This window comes from Varroa destructor, unplaced genomic scaffold (assembly GCF_002443255.2).
Source record: "Varroa destructor unplaced genomic scaffold, Vdes_3.0 BEIS01000003.1, whole genome shotgun sequence".
NCBI lineage: Eukaryota > Metazoa > Arthropoda > Arachnida > Mesostigmata > Varroidae > Varroa > Varroa destructor.
This window is the reverse complement of record NW_019211456.1, coordinates 31,062,112-31,078,757: the sequence shown is the minus strand read 5'-3', so window position 1 is coordinate 31,078,757 and position 16,646 is coordinate 31,062,112. Positions and strand designations below refer to the sequence as shown.

The 16,646-nt window shown below is 39.9% G+C and overlaps 1 protein-coding gene and 1 long non-coding RNA gene across 9 annotated transcripts in view; one reads left to right on the top strand and one right to left on the bottom strand.

Moving 5' to 3' along the window:
* The window catches only part of LOC111246314 (metabotropic glutamate receptor 3-like), a 47,516-nt gene extending 33,117 nt beyond the window's left edge, over positions 1-14,399 (top strand). For 4 of the 5 annotated variants that reach the window (XM_022795688.2, XM_086985352.1, XM_086985353.1 and 1 more), the window contains 10 exons: positions 6-247; positions 1,938-2,278; positions 3,778-3,927; positions 5,959-6,082; positions 6,783-7,006; positions 8,543-8,740; positions 9,324-9,534; positions 9,787-9,926; positions 10,375-10,532; positions 10,927-14,399. In XM_022795688.2, coding sequence (XP_022651423.1) covers positions 6-247; positions 1,938-2,278; positions 3,778-3,927; positions 5,959-6,082; positions 6,783-7,006; positions 8,543-8,740; positions 9,324-9,534; positions 9,787-9,926; positions 10,375-10,532; positions 10,927-12,412 — 3,274 coding nt within the window. In that variant the 3' untranslated portion in view covers positions 12,413-14,399. The remainder of the gene's footprint in view (positions 1-5; positions 248-1,937; positions 2,279-3,777; positions 3,928-5,958; positions 6,083-6,782; positions 7,007-8,542; positions 8,741-9,323; positions 9,535-9,786; positions 9,927-10,374; positions 10,533-10,926) is intronic. The other variant, XM_086985355.1, reaches the window with a different exon arrangement.
* LOC147756810 (uncharacterized) lies at positions 2,275-16,633 on the bottom strand. Of its 4 annotated transcripts, none has more exons than XR_015325024.1 (3): positions 16,526-16,633; positions 3,616-3,893; positions 2,275-3,054 (listed from the first exon to the last, which is right to left on the bottom strand). It is a non-coding gene; the product is annotated as an uncharacterized LOC147756810 (long non-coding RNA). The 4 variants fall into 4 exon arrangements; XR_015325025.1 differs by having other exon boundaries at positions 3,616-3,904; positions 16,526-16,623; XR_015325026.1 differs by lacking the exon at positions 16,526-16,633 and adding an exon at positions 16,112-16,485.
* Positions 16,634-16,646: the final 13 nt, after the last annotated feature.

Sequence of the window (16,646 nt, the reverse complement as noted above, 5' to 3'; positions counted from 1 at the left end):
TACAGCGACACCTGGGGGACGGATCCAGAGGTTGTTCGGGCACTTGAGGATGTCGCCGAAGGCTGCATGACGCTAAGCTTCCCGAAGCCATCGGGCACCGCTTTTCGGGAGTACTTCACAGCTCTGAGGCCAGAAACCAATTCCTACAACCCTTGGTTCAGGGAATTCTGGGAAGATCGATTTAAGTGTACATTGCCAAGAAGAGAAGACTCATTAAAAATACTAAAATATCACCGATGGTGTACAGGTTGGTATATACAAAATGGGAAAAAAAAGCCTGTTAGCATAGTAATAATACCAAGATGTGTTATTACAGCTTACATTTTGTGCTCCTTCAGTTCGCTTTGCCTTGCGCCAGGTTTGTTTTTAACAGGATTAGTTGACCTATATTATAAATATACTGCTGTTAGTTTGTCCACAAATGTGTCACTTGTGGCTACCATATTTTTTCATACAACTGCTTTGTCGACTAGTATAAACAGAAATTAGGGCTGGTGGTAGTAAAAGCGTTCGAATTATATCACATAGTAACTGTAGAAAACTTTTAAATATTTCTAACTGTTTGTTACTTCATTGCTGTCCTGTGTTATCTCAGGCTGAAAAGAGTATACATAAATCTTGTTCATGTTTTAAAATTTGTTATTGAACGGCAACTGTTTGGTAGTGAACCGGTATTTATGTTAAGAATCTTCTAAGTCTATGGCTACCGTGATGATGCCCTTGTAACTGATTTCCACAGTGAAAGCATATGGTAGGTTACAATTTAAAATTACAGTCCGTATAAAGTCCTCGTCAAGAAAGTGCAAGTTTCTATACGGTTTAACAAGATTTATTCACGAACGCATTCAAAATTTTCTTCATGAAGATAATATTTGTAATCATTTCGACAAGCATCCGAGTTTCCCAAACCCTAAAGATATTATTTTTACGATGTAAGTTCAAATGATCGCTTTTAATACACTCATAAATATCAAAGATCCTGGCCTCTTTTGAACTCATTCGTTTAGTAGCTCCCTGGAAAAGTTCTCCACAGTCGACGCCGGCACTTTCTTCTGCGTCAAGCCTTGAGGCCGCCGTTAGACATTCTTTTGAGGGTCTGTTTAAGGATATTTCATACGAGTAATCTGAAAAGGTTGAGGAGGAGAAAAAATTACGGCATTTATCGCGTTGAGAGTTGTTACTAAGATTTGTTACCTCTACGTTGAATTTTCTTTTTCAGCTGTTAGGCTTGTCCTTATTCTTATTTAAAAAAGTCTTGTATCGCCAGAGAGCTTTAATTGACTGAAGGTATCCATGCCGGTTTAGGAATCAGAATGTTAAGTGAGATTAGAAAAGCCTTTTACTGCTGTAATAATAACAAAAACAATCTTCAATAGGTTTTTTGCAGTAGCGAAATTATGTTGCAAAAAGTATCATATCTGTAACGGTATTGTATACACATCTTGGTAGTCTCATAGGTTATAGGATTAAGTAAATATCCATTCATTACTCTAGTAACTCTCATCTAACTAATCATTCTCTAGTAACTTATAACCTTTATTGGTCAATTCCGCTTTACGTAATGATAAAATAGACTGCACTTCAGTGAAGCGGTATTTCCTTTGAGACCTAGAAAAGCAATTGCCTTATACATACAGATGCTGGTAGTGATGAATGGAGTACCGTAGAAGTTTTTCGTATGGTATAACGAGTTTCACCGCCTAGAATCGTTTTAGTAGTCGTAATTCGTCCGAACAATAAATCACACATTTACACATGCGATCTAAAACCAAACGATTGGTCATGGAGTGCATCTTGTTGTCTTCGAAGCAAATATGCCATGTAAGTAACTTACCTTATCCATTTACCAAAGGATCAAGTCTTTGACTCGAACTGGATCTATCCTACAAACGTTGTCTGTTGGAAGAGCTTCTTGGATTAAAATCACCTTCTAACAGGTAATGAAACGTTGAACGATGGCTCTTTTCGCGAGGATCCAAAAATTGACTATCTTCGAAGGTCGATATACCTCGTTGCCCACGGGCTTCATCGAATGATTGAGGATCACTGCGGCAGCGTTCACTACGGCGCGACACACGACGAAGCAGTCGACGGTGAGCCAGGACCGGATCGTAATTCGACTCGAAAAGATTGCGTTTCAAAGATGCACGTTAACGCTACAGCTTTTGTAGCTTATCTTAATCGAACGAGCTTCGTTTGGCCGCCGGATGCGCCGAATTCTTCAGAAACGATAGAAGTCAATCCGCCAGGCGTCTACAATATCTACAACTTTCGAAAGGTATTTGATAATTTTTATCTTTTAAGTGAAACCTTTAGATGCAATATAAGTCATGCTAGCGATTCATTACAAAGTTCATTTCGTGACGAGATTTAATCTTGCTTATCATAACGTGTCAGCACGACGACTTCCACATGATAAATCATTCGTATAGTAAGAAAGGCAATATCTTTTGCAAATTCGGGTTGTAATCACGACTAGAACTTAGTAATTACGAGACAGGTTTTCGTTGGTTTACTGAGATAATTTTGAAACAAAAGTCTAAAAACGTGCGCCGAATTCTCACCATTTGTAACAAGACAGTGTGGAAACTGACTTCGCCAGAGGTCATTCCACGAGTTCAGATGGCGTAGTTAAGCTTTGCTTTTGTTGGTAATACTAATATGATGACCTCATTATGTTTCAGTAAAGCACACACATATAATTTCTTCCATCAGCAGCTTGGAATGATGATGTGGTTCCGATTTGTTCGTCCAACTCTGAAATGCTCGTTACTAAATTTGTATTTAACTAAATATAACTTGCATTGCGTTCATTATTTCAATTCAATGTATAGACGGATTCTAAAATGTATTCACATTCATCTAATATAAAAATTGATTCATAATCGGCTATCATTTTAGGTCCCATGCTTTACACGGCGCACCTTTGTCACTGAACCTTTTTCACCGTCGTCGTCGCCTTACGCTTGTAACGGCAGAAAAACTATCGTTTTCTTTCGGCCTTTTCCAAGTTCAGGTGTGCGCAAAATCCGCACTCTGATATCTTCTATTCCGCTAGAAATGCAAAGCCAAAGTAAACGTGCAAATCGACTTGCCACCGCTGCCATATTTCAAGCGCGTCCCTTCCCATCTCTCCACCAAGCAGCCTCATGCGCCTCAACCCTAAGCCCCATTTTTATACAAATTAAAGAATATACTCGTCCTACACCCTCCCCCCCCCCCACACACGCTCGACCTTATGCACAATATGTCTCTTCGTTTTCCCTTTACTGGCATAGTGTTCAGGCAAGCGGCGGTCTCCCCTCACACAAAACTGGTGCAGGGGATACATATGGGATAAGGTGAAGAGAAAATAACTTCGGAGGGGCCCTGTGGCTGTGAAACAGTGAGAAACATCCAGGGCCGATCTTTTGGCTGGTTTTAGCCCGAAACGGCCATGTACCTTCTACCACACGAAAGCAGGCATTGTCTTTTTAGCCTTTGTTGACGTGTTTGACCGTCTTTCGATATTCTTGCCTTTTATTGGAAGACGGGGAACGGAAAAGAAAGAGGCTTAAAGGGAAAATTCTCTTTTTTTTTATTTTCGCTACTGCATTCTAGCCATATAGAACTTACCGCTCCTTGGTCCCAATGGCGTAGCATTGCATCGTATATTTTTTCCAGATGGTTTCGCTCATCGAATATTTTTTTTCCCTCGACTCCTTGTCTTGTTTTATTTTTAAAACAACCATAATATATTTTAATCTCTTCACTTCTCAATATTTTGGTGGAGTTTAGGTAAAAGAACGGTCGTATGACTATGTGCAAATCGGCACATGGAAACGTGTCGACGGCTTACAGCTTTGGGAGGACCCGGTCTTTAAAGGTGGTTCCAGAATACTACCAGAGTCGATCTGCAGCAAACCTTGTGAAAAAGGACAGATTAAGGTTAGAGTAAGCAGTGCTTACAACTTCTATAAGCACGATTTTAAAAAAAAAAAAAGCTTGTTCTATAGTGCCATCAATCTTCCCTATTAGATAGAAACAGCTCGTTAATAAAATAACTGAGAAATTCAATATGGCTCACGTAGAATAATGTTCAGAGCAAATTTAATTTAAAAGCTGATCTGAAAACGTCTACTGAGCGAACACTTCCGCCAATAGAAAAGCAATCTTAACTTTAAAAGTACTTAAGTGACATGTTTACTTTTCATAAATTGAACACTTTTCTGTAGTTTAAGCCTCAACTTTTATTGCCGCTCCAGACAACCCAGGTGATAAGCAGAGAGCAAGAAACAAGAAAGCCTTTGTGGGTTGATGGCTCAATAAGCTAAAAAATGCAGCGTTGTTCTATTAGATCTAACACTGCTTGTCGCCACTGTACAGGTATAGATTAAATGGTTTTCTTAAAACTTCCCGCACCCACAACAAATATAAGCTCGATGTATTTGTTACTGACATAAAATGTAAGATGTCATTAGACCAGCTACTTAATAGCTGGCCTAAATATAATTTTGACAATTATCATAACTCGACTCTTCTGTAGTTTGGCACCCTGCGCAGACTAGAACCTTTTTAACTGTGGATATGGGTTTGTAGCACAGACAGGCACCCATTAGCTGTTGTTATGAGTCTGACAAGACTGGTTTGATAGAGATATACTGTAATTCTGTAACGTTTTCTCAACGAATTTAACGTCACATAAATGGATCACCTGTAATTTAAAAAGAATTGAACGAAAAGTCACTCAACAAACGCTGGATTTATTCTAGAGCATGTTCGTTGAATCGAAAGTAGGGTCCTTTCTTTCGTTCCTCTTTAACTTCTATAGTAATCTCTTGGTCACACTACTGACGGCGGTGTATAGACGCGCGATGCGAAGGTACATGCGTTCGTTTCCCCGTTCCCTCCACTGAGTAAATTTTGCTTACACCAATAACGACGTCCGCAGTCACAAGCTAATGTGGCCAATCGATTATATATATCTGTCTACTGGCAAGGATCCAGCGACCGAAAAGATATTCCCGTTCCAAGACAACAGCAGTAACAGCGCTCAATCAGAGTGACGTTTTTGCCCAGCATTGCCTTGCCCTACATATATGTCATATTCACGGCAAGGTAAATCGGAGACTATAATAGCGCTTGCTAATGAAATGGACCCGCATTGCGGTCTGCTCGTCCATCGTGACGTGTGAATAGGCAAATGACTGTTCGTAAGATTTGCTCTTTTGTAATTAAGCTTATCAAGGCTGGGCGCATTCCATGGTCAATTGAAACAAGCGTGAAGTTTACTCTATGTGATATAAAGTTGTTGTCTAACTGAAAATATTATGCCTTCATTCAAATTGAGCTTTTAGCAGACGTTACAGTGGCTAATGGGCGGGTGATTTATTTATTTATTTCCATTCACGCCTATACCAAAAAAGCCACGAGAAGGCAGTCCGTATTATGCTACAGAACTATGTAGCAGTGCAACATATTCGAATACTGTCGATACCGCAGAACTACCAACGAAGACAAAGGGTGTTGCCAACTCAGTCGGACGGACCGCTGACTCTATGCGTATAAAATGGTCCATGTAGAAATTGTAGTGGGACTATCTTGGAAAGCCTACGACCTAGATTTATAGCTATAGCTTCGATCAATTCGTTAGCAAAGATGAGAGTCAATTTTATTTGCAATGATATTGGACGCCTGGATCCGCTCGCTGGACAGCAAAACGTCATGGGTTATTTTTCATTTCAAAATGTAACTTTTCAAATATCATTACTGCTCAATGTGGTTTGCTTTCCTTTTCAAACGAATTCGTTCTATTGTAGCTTTATAATATATTTCCGACTGTTCGACATTCGTTTTAATACATTTCAATGGCTTCATCTAAGTACCGTCTCTAGAATAGTTTCTCACTAGTCCTTGTAGGACGGCTTAACCCGGCGAATATATGACGACCAAACTGATTTATAACGGGATTAATTTCAGAATGTTTGGTGGCCTGGCAATTGCTGTTGGAAATGCTTATCTTGCAATCAGACCCAATTTATCCAGGATGAGTACAACTGTGGTAATTGCGGACAGGGATTTCTACCTAACGCCAATCTCACCGGTCAGTTCCTGTCATTTGCTATACGTTCGGTATATCTTCTTTGCTAAAATCACTTTTCTTTTGATGCAGAAGGGAGGAGAAGCAGAGAAGTCGAGCTACCGTTACCTGATGACTTCATGTATTGACATGTTGGATATCTGACACGCTTTGGTAATGGCGACAGATTTTAGATTACACACTGTGGCGGATGTGTAGCCTACAATTTTAGCAGGTCAGGTATCTCCCGCTAAAACTCCGCAACTCCCTGCTCAAGTCAACGATGTGTTTTCTTCAATCTATCTCAGTGAACAACCGACTGATCGATCGCTAGATAGCAACAAAAACATTGTAACAAATTCACCTACGCTGCATGAAAATCAGATGTCAGAGAAATTAATAGATAGTGTTCAACAAATGTTGCCTATGCAGGTAATCCATTTCCTTCATTTTTTACTTATTTATAAGTTTTATGAATATGGCCAAGTAGGTTTGGCTAAAGAAGCATTACGTACGAACCCTTTTTATCGTGAAAAAAACCAAATTAATTCTATGAAGTCACCTGCCGTTGCTAAAATACCTGTGACCATAATAAGCAGAAGACGAGCTAATAGACCGAACTAACTATGGTTAGTACCTGCTGAATATAAAAACTAGTGACCCGCATTAGCTGAACTATATAACAATAATAACGTTCAATTTTACCTACAACTCGTATCTGCAGGATGCTATGCCATTCCCGAGGAATACATAAAATGGAAAGATTCAGCGGCATTACTCGTTATCGCGGTAGCATCCGTAGGCGTCGCAACAACGTGTTTGGTAACGCTGATATTCGTCCAGCATAATCTGACACCAGTTGTCAAGTCATCGACGCGGGAACTTTCGTACATCATTCTAGTTGGCATGGCTATGTCCCATGGGACATCCCTTGCTTTTTTATTTAAGGTATAACTAATCCCAGAAATTATGTTTACGCAAATCGTATAATTGTAGACCCTTTATCTAAATGCTCCGCGTTCATCCTCTTTTTTCTTATCAAAAGAAAGAAAGAAAGAAAGAGAGTTTTTTCTGGAGTGAATTGCAAAACCACCAAGGCTGCCAAGACGGGGGATTATTGTTCGGAATTTAAACGACGATCTTCAAGCCGGAAGAGATTCCACGAGGACCACAAACTTTCTTAATGGCCTAAATTGACCCGTTACGTTGCTGTCAGTCTCTTCGAAGCTTCTAAAGAATCCGAGAAAGATATTCACGAGACATAGCAAAAGATTCACTATATAGGAGTTACGTTAAAGGAGTTCGAAAGGTTGCCAAAATAGAACGAACAGCCGTTTCTGGTAAACTCTAAAGTTTTATGCAAACATTAGCGACCGCCTTCGGGAGGATAGAATCGATTTTGTTGTTCAGGTAAACCCCCCAAAAGTTTAATTCTTTAAATCTACTGCATCTTTTTGTATTTATTTACTTTTATGACGTTGACTTTTTGCCAGGCTAATATTTAGGTGCGGTGGACTTTTTATATTTATCTTGATTGAAGGAAACTTGGCTGTATCTATACGTACTAAACTCTCCTTATTTACTGTTATTTTTCAAAATTTAATGCAAATTTTGAAGATAGACCCATGTTGAAACGATTCCGGTTGTATCAAATGAACGAATTCACGATGGATGTAGCTATTTTCACATGTCACCAGTTTGCGCCAAGTATTTTTATTTGGAGATAGTTTAGAAGTAGGCAAGATCTGCTTTGTTTTAACTTATTTCGAACACCCTGTACATAAGGATACGAGACATTGGGGTCCTATTTCCGATGTAGTCTTCGTATAAACAAGAATCATTCGTGTTGAATTAATCGGTGTATTGTATTTACAGCTGGATTGTCAACTGCCCCAAAATCTATCCTTTTTGCATTTTGTGGTTTTTCAATATTTTTCATCGTTGTCGTGGTAGTTTCGCCGTAAGTAGATATTATATGGCCCACTCAAGGTTGGATAGCAATGAAGTTCCTTAGATACTGCATCCACCTACAGCTCCACACTCTAACAGCAGCCACTCTTCTAGTACCAGCTGCCTATAATATTATTATTATTATGGACCATTCAGTGGCCTATTCAGATCATTAGCCCTAATAGCTAGGTAGTGGGTAGGTTTTCATGCACTGCTCAAACGTGTCAAGAGCAAGAACAATTTACTGAAGTGAGCAGTGAATGAAACGAATGCATCGTTAGGTAAAAATCGCCGTTGGAGAATGCAGCAAGGTCTGGTCGGTAGATCTTAGACTTCCCAGTTACAATGATCATAGCTAGTCAACTGTCTACGCTGTATTTAGCTTAAATGGTAAAACTGACATGGATAAAAGTAAGATTTTAGCAACACCAATATTACGGACAGCAGCAAAAAAGTTTTATCCAGCTAAAACTTGCCAATATCTCAAGAACAAGTGAGGCGCAATCCTCTTGACGGACTTTAACATCGTTCCAGCCCTCAGACTATTCGTGCTTCGCGGTTCGCGTTCTGCCTCCGTTTAGTCTAACAATGATGTATGCTCCGCTGCTCGTGAAAACGGTCCGCATTGCCCGAATCCTTGGCAATATCCGTTCGCTTGCGATAACCCCACCGAAACGATTTCTCTCAAGCACTTCACAAGTTGTCATCACATGCATACTCATCTTTATACAGGCAAGTCTAACCGTTCCATTAGAAATTAGAGTGAATATGCTGAATTAGGACTAACGAGTGAGCAAAACTAATCTATCCCATGTGGCTCCTCGGAACCTTTGCTTTTATCCAACAGATAAGGATGTCGATTGCCGCACTAGACAATAAGGTCGCTCAGTTTTATTGGCTTATACATTTTCGCAGTAGAATTTACCATTTGCGAATGTTTTTTTCGAATTTTCAAATGTTCTTATGCAAGCGGATTTTTGTGTCGTATTGGTTCTTGGGTAATGTTGGCCACTGATTATTTGGTGTTGCGTTGCTTCCTGTTCGTACAGACAAAGCAATAGGCTTGCAGTTGAATAAGAGGTAAGTCCATAAATGATAAAAGTAAGCCAACATTTGAAACAAATGCTTCATTTCGTATGTTTACCTGTCATTTTCTAATTGCGAACCAATTCCTTTGAAAACCTAACCCTTTGAGATTACTAACCATTATTTTTCCTATCCGTCGACGTATATCTTCTTATAAGTCTATTTGTAATCGTCCCTGTTCGCGAATTTGAGTACGGACCCTATTGTATCGTTGTTTGCGGATTATCAGGTGGTTATCCTGACATGCACCCAATTAATTTTGCCGTCGGGCTGGGAACATGAGTATCCAGCGTATGATCGCGTTACGCTCCAATGTCGTATGCCGCACCCGTCAATAATGTTGCCTTTAGCGTTCAACTTTCTGCTCATCATCCTTTGCACCGCGTACGCCGTCAAGACCCGCAACGTGCCGGAAAACTTCAACGAGGCCAAGCTCATTGGTATATTTACATAACAACAGAGCATTGCATATCGTCTCGAAATAGCAGCAGCCATTAGTACAGCTGCCTGTACGAGTCTGTCTCAGGCGAAAAGCCGCGCCTCTATGGAAATAAATCAAACAGCGTTCGCGCGTGCTGATGCCTTTTGAGCTATTAGACACGTCCGTTTTGTAACTCGAATTTTTTACCACAGTTCAAACCGGCCATCGTCATCAATCAAATCAATATTCTGTGTAACTGTTGCATCTGCAGGTTTCACCATGTACGCAACTGTAGTGATCTGGATCTCATTCCTGGCCATATACTTTGGCTCACCGTATAAATCGGTGGCATTTGCGCTCTCGTTAAGTTCTACTGCCCATGTCGCACTTTCACTCATGTTTTTTCACAAGGTCGGTAATCATGACCCATTTTCAATAACCCTAGCACTGGCACCCATTTTGCAACATAAATAATGACAGCATAATAATAAAAAGTGACAGCTGTTTCGCAACATTTTTGAACCTATTCAGACTTGAAAAATCGATAAACGCAGTCTGCCGATTGAAATGAAAGTTCTTACCAAAAAATTCGTATGAAACAGGTCCATTTTGTATCCAGCAGTTTAAAACTGAGACGGTATATATATATATATATATAAGAGTTTTGTTCAACCTTACCGAAGCATCGTCGTGCTAACGCATAGGACTGTTGTAAAACATGATATCCGTCTGAGAAGTACACCCACCAAAATAGCATACATACGAAGTTTCATTGCAGCGAACTACCACGGAAATTCGCTTTCGGTACTACGAGCCGCGCCTTGAAACAGACATCTTTTATATATTATATTGTTGTCAGGTGTACATTATTGTGTTCCACCCTGAGAAGAACCAGCCGTCGGTGTTCCGCCAGTTAACAGATAATATGCGAATGCACATTGGGGCCCAGGATAGTTCCAGCTTCAAATCGTCTATATATAACACCACGGGTGACTCACCATCGCCAATAGGCAAAGGGTTAGTGGTGGTCCGCCATTATCATTTTTTTTTGTTTTAAGCGTCAAAGGCAAACCAACTGATTATCTATGGAAGTCTATTAATTTGAAACGAATAAGAAAGAACAGAATTTGGAAAAAAGTTCAGTTTCTGATAGAAGTTTTTTCGAATTATATCAAGTCATTCGAATACACTGTGCTTAACAAAAACTAAAGAACCTTTCTTTCTGTTACATGGCTTTGTTTACGCAGATTCAGGCCAAGTAATCGCGGCTGGACTACTTTATGAATGTCAGTCAGAAGAGTGATTCAGTTTGCATTCGAAAAGTAAAATCTTACTACCTCAAATTTCTTCTATAGTCTACCATTCGTAACTATCTATTAACTATTCTTTCTGCATTTTTTGCGTTTATTAGAACCTTCAAACTTCGTCCGGAAAAGAAGCGCTACTCACATAGTTCTTCGACGAAGAAAAAAGCGAGCGAAAAGCGCGCTGAACAAATGCGCAAGGCCACGGCGATGAAAATCGCCCAGGACCTCGACAGGAGGTTGTCTCGGACCTCAACGTCGGACCCCGCGTTTAGCCTCAACAGATTCATCGATAACGTGAATAAAGCAGGCGGTGTCCACGGACCGGTTATGGTTGGCCACAACGTAAATCATAGCAATAACATAAGCAATGCCCACCTCTCAGTGGCACTTGCGCCACAACACAGTCCGCACTTGCCCCCACTGTCGCCGCTTCCGCAGGCCCTTACCCATGTCGTAGTGAGCCCGCAGAGCTCTGCCGAACAGGACGGCTTATACGCTAACTCAATGTCAAGGTTCAATCAATTCGATTCGGACAACAACTCGGCAACAAACTCTGAGAACCTGGACACGCTTGATACTCGCAAGCAATCACAGAATAGCGATAACACCTATGAGAGTGTCGTACCTGTGAAACGAAAAATGTCTCGAGGGTATTCGGGTTTGCCTAGGTATTTGCCTCAAACACCAACGGCGGATCGTCCGAGTGGCCGATCAGATTTTAACATAGCGGCTACAGCTTCGAAAGGATATCGCTTATCTATTGACCAGAGCCAGGCCACGTCTTCTGGCCGATTCAAAGTGCTTTCCGAGCACGACGACGAAATCTCCGAACCTGAACAGACCGTTAGTGAAGGCCATGAAAAGAAGTCTAAACATAAGGAAAAATCTATAAAGGACAAAGAAAATCCAATGCAGTCGGTATCCTTACAGCAGCAACAATCACAACAGCAGTCACAGCCACAACAACAACAGCAGCCGCAACAGCAAGCACAGAATCAATCGCAGTCTCAGAATAGGTTCAAACATGATGCCCTAGAATTGCGACGTTTTCACGAACCATTCCGCTATGATTGGTACTATAAGCAGCCGTACGCAACACGGGTGCCATACCGGCCCGCGATCACTTATCCAAAGGAACTGAAGGATCTCAGCACAGGTCTATGCTCCGGCTCTTTGTCGGGAGCTGGTAATGGAAGTCAGAGCAAGGAGAGCCTTTCGCTTGTCCGTCGGTCACCAGGCCCCAAACGATCGTTGGATCATACACGGGATACTCGTGAAACGGAAAAAGGCCGTGATCGATTATTCGTGCACCGACTTTCCCTTGATCAAGGCATTGGGTTGAGAAATGCCGGAGATCAAGCTCTTCGCGATACCGCGTCGTCGTTTCTCTCCGATGGCCGCAAGAGCGGTAATAGCACCCCTAAACGAAAAGTGTCCTGTGAACGATGCACACCGGACGGCAGCCCAGAAAGCGAGCGGTTGGAAACTGGCCTGAAAACAGGTGGCCTAAAAACCGGGCTTGGCTTAAGCGATAACATGATGCTCATTGACGACTCGTCAGTGGAGGACCTTACGAACAAGGCTGATTAGTTCAAATTTGTTGTTTTCATAATCATCAGCTTTAGTTCTCCTTCTTGTAGTGTTCTTAGAGTAATTTAGTTATTATACATCTGTCAGCCACATATAAATGTGCAAAATGGACTCTCATACAGACTCGTCTCACAAATAGGGAATTTAAAAAATATATATTTTGCATGTTTCTATAAATCAATTGTTTGACAGACCTCTCTAGGCATAAAATTTTTAACTGAGGTTTGATAGGCGACTTTCAGGACACGTTTGGCCGTACGCATGCTCATGGACGTTAGTCACACTGTTGACACTACAATCAGTTCGTATACAGATTTCGTACCTGGCTAGCTCCAGCAGTAGCTACCATTCTTTAATGGGAATTACACTTTCGAAGTAAATTTTATCATGCATAACGAATGATGAGAGTCTGCTTGTTGAAAAAGAATGCGACATTTATGCTCTTGCATAACTTACGAGCGCTTACAGAAGTTACGCACGAAGAGCCATTTCAATTCAAAGCTCACATGTGTTATATCAATCTATAACATGTGAGAGTTTTATTAAGCTGTTAGGGTAATTAGGCCGATAGAACTGTGAGCGCCTCAGTAATCACCCGATGATCGTGTTTTTAGTGCTTTAAAAATGATCGGTTCGGGACTGCTAAAGTACTGCCTCGATAACTGCTACCACTTTGTGCGTCCCGGTACGTGAGAAATATAATACAAGGATTCGTTATATATATAATATAATACAAGAAGTTTGTAATAATAACGGTAATTGTGACGTGAATCTATTTTTGCTATTATGTGATACATTACTGAGTGGTTGCTAATATTTATCTGGCATCTTTCTTTCATTTTTGTTTGTATTTCCACGCAGTTTCTAAATTAAACTTCAAGGCCAACGGATAAGGAGACCCCTCACCATTTTTGCTCCTATAGTCATTGCAATGGTCGGTGGCAGCTTTCGTTAAAGAGCGATCATATATATATATATATATATATACAATGTATAATTCTCGAGACAGTCCACAACTCTATATGGCACCTTTGTTAAAAAAAAATTTGAAACAGCTCAGTTAAACAAAGTTTTTGGATAAAATTATAAAAAAGTTAACATAAGATCTCCCGAAAGTAACAGAAATCCTATTTAACGATTTGACAAAGAATTGTATCACAAACATTGACACTTGCCGTTCTCTACGCTGATTCTAGATCTGCAAATAGATAGTCATAAGGGGTGTATTATAAAACACGTACCGGGATTTCGTTGATTCGTCGTGGTAACAAATTGAACCCTTTACGCTACAGCTAAACTCAACGCGCAAGCGCGCGGTTCACCCTGAAGGACCTTAAGTGACCTAAAGCAGTTCGTTAATTGTGTGACGCGCTCATATCAACGTGATCATTCACAAAAATCGTGAATGACAAATGGTCACTGTTTGAGTATCGGTGTAGCACTTACATAATTGATGATAATAATGAGAAGGACACAGATTGAGGCATGAAAAATTCAACATGTGATTTCTTGATAGTAGCTCCAGCTGTTGATCCATTAAAGGTAGGTCGGTATGTAATAATATCAGAGATGCCGAAATACGGTCGTTGTGCTTGAATGGCGTGCTACAAACTCTGTCGAACTAGCGTAATGAAAAGATAATATAACTATGGAAAATAGCCTTGATAGAATGATTTAACTGCTTCTGGGGCCAAACCAAGACCAATAGTGCCGTATCAAAGCTACCTAACATGGTAGTTACTAATGTATTAAAATCAATATAAATACTCGTTGTTAACTAGAACAAAGTGGTGTTTTAACTTTGAACATTACGCAACCGTGATTAACACCCAAGGTCAGAATACAAAGGTGAGCGAAATGCTTTCTGAATGAAAGAAGTTAAAGGATGGATGTAAATGGCACCTGTTTCCTGGTTCTGCGCGTAAACATATAAGTTCAATAGGTCCCACGTGAAGTGGTATGGTTTAATAAAAGTCCTAAAAAAGTTTTTTCGGATTAAAATGCTATACGAAATTCATATTTTCAGGACATCCGAGCAAATAGAAAATATATGAATGATCGCGGTCTTACGAGATTCGATCTCCAAGCGTGATGAAGCGCTTATTTTCAGACTTTAGACAATAAGCATCACACTAACTGTTTAAAGAGGAAGGAATCAAGGAAATTATAATAAGTTTTCCTTTAATATTTAACTAGAGGGGAACCTTGGCTAATGCCTCTGCCAGAGCAGAGAAGAGGCTTATGGCATATTCAATGAACAGTATAGTGTTGGGACTCACGGCGTTCTGTAGTCTATAATCAAATAGCAAAGACTCAATGTTATCGCCCCATTTGTAGCTGGGTTAGGTTAGTCACTTACCATATAGTAGTTACCTAGGGCCTTCGCACGACTAATGACACTGCCAACGCTCTTATTAATTAAAGAACCGGTTTGTAACAATAGTTCGCTAGTTTGATACCCCTTTTTCGATAGTAATCACAACAGCTTTTTTAATGAAAACGTGCCAAATGGTATCATACGCGCGTCGTACATAGCTTCAATAGGTAGTGACACTATTTCTGTACTTCTTTCTTATATTTCTACTTGTTCTCTGCGTTTATCATTAAGGCTCTTTTCATTACCAGGACTAAAGCTTTATTTGTTATTCTGATTCTTACGCACAAGCCCAATACATCTATGTATTCAATATTTTATTATTCCGTAAGTTACCACTGCAGTATCACTAAGACGTAGACACAGATTAAACTCCGCAGCGGTAGTATATTTAAGGTACTGCGAATAACTGCATTAATATTAAGTGCAAACATAACGTGCACATAGATTTTTTTTCCTAAAAAAAAAACAATGTTAATCCCTCTATGCAAAAAGACAGTTAAGAAGAACAATAATAACTGAAGTAATTTGAAGTTCCAATATGTAATCTTAATAACTAGAGTCACATACGCAACCGTATTCGTTTGCTATACGAGGTGCTGATTAAGAGTTTGAAAATAATCGCAAACGTTAAAAAAAATCAAAGCTTATATACACATGCTTGTCTACAGTGATTTTAGAAGTATGAAATTTAAAATTGTCATATCACATGTATATAAATTAGACCGTGACAAGCAAGCTTGGCGGTCTCTAAAACTAAATAATCGTTGAATTGCAGGCCACTACCAGACAAATTTTGACTGATAATATACTCCAGTCCTCCAAAAACTTGTGAGTAAAAGCTAGTTGAGACAACAGGCAGCAAGGCTTTCCACGGAAGCTAAGCTCTTAGTCTGGGGGCTTCGTAAGTCAAAACTGGCATTTCACATGTTATGTATTTCAGAATTATAACACACATGCTAAAAATGCAGAAACTGAATAAAAAATGGGCATCCTGTAAATTAATTTCAGGCCTATGGAAAATGCGTGTGGGGTATCCCCCATGAAATTCGCAAAACTTGAATCAATAAAAAAACACCTGAAGCACACGATCGCCATAGACGAGGCTTGCAATGAACATGAGCAGTGTCTGCTACTATGAAATACCCGTCAAAAATTAGACAATCAATGCAGCCCGCTACCTCAAAGTCTTCAATAGATTCATGGACCATTGACACAGTAATCGGAAGCACGCAGTCTAATTATTTAATGACAAATACACACTTCATCGCCATGTCTCAATTACTTCTCTGTTTAAGGATACGAATATTTAACGTTGGCCTCACCTTGCATATTCTTCCGATACAAATTCGTGTAATTAGGGGGCTTTCCACACCCTAAAAAAGAATGGCAAGCACATTCCACTATCGATTTTCTACCAAAAGTATAGCTAAAGAGTGCTTAGAGAAGTGATAGGGTTGTCTACAAGTTAGCAGAGCGCTGAGACAAGTGTGCAAAAAATAAAGAAAAGTTCTTTTGACACACATATGGAATAATCATCATTCTAGCTTAACTAGCCCAAAGCTTATTTAATTTTGAAGTTCGCGGGATTCGCTTGTTATCAGATACCACATATAATAGCATTCCATGTCGAAACACAACCTTACACATCAATTGACCTGGTACGTCTTTAAGGATAACAAGTAATCGTGGGTAAACTTTAACATTATAGCTGGTACATATCCAATGGTCGTACTTACGCATTAGGGCATACGCTAGAAAATATGATATAATGGATGCCAACAGAAAATACGTTTGTATATAAGATCACAGTATTTGATTTTACGCCGTCCACCTCTATAGCAGACAATGTTGTTTACA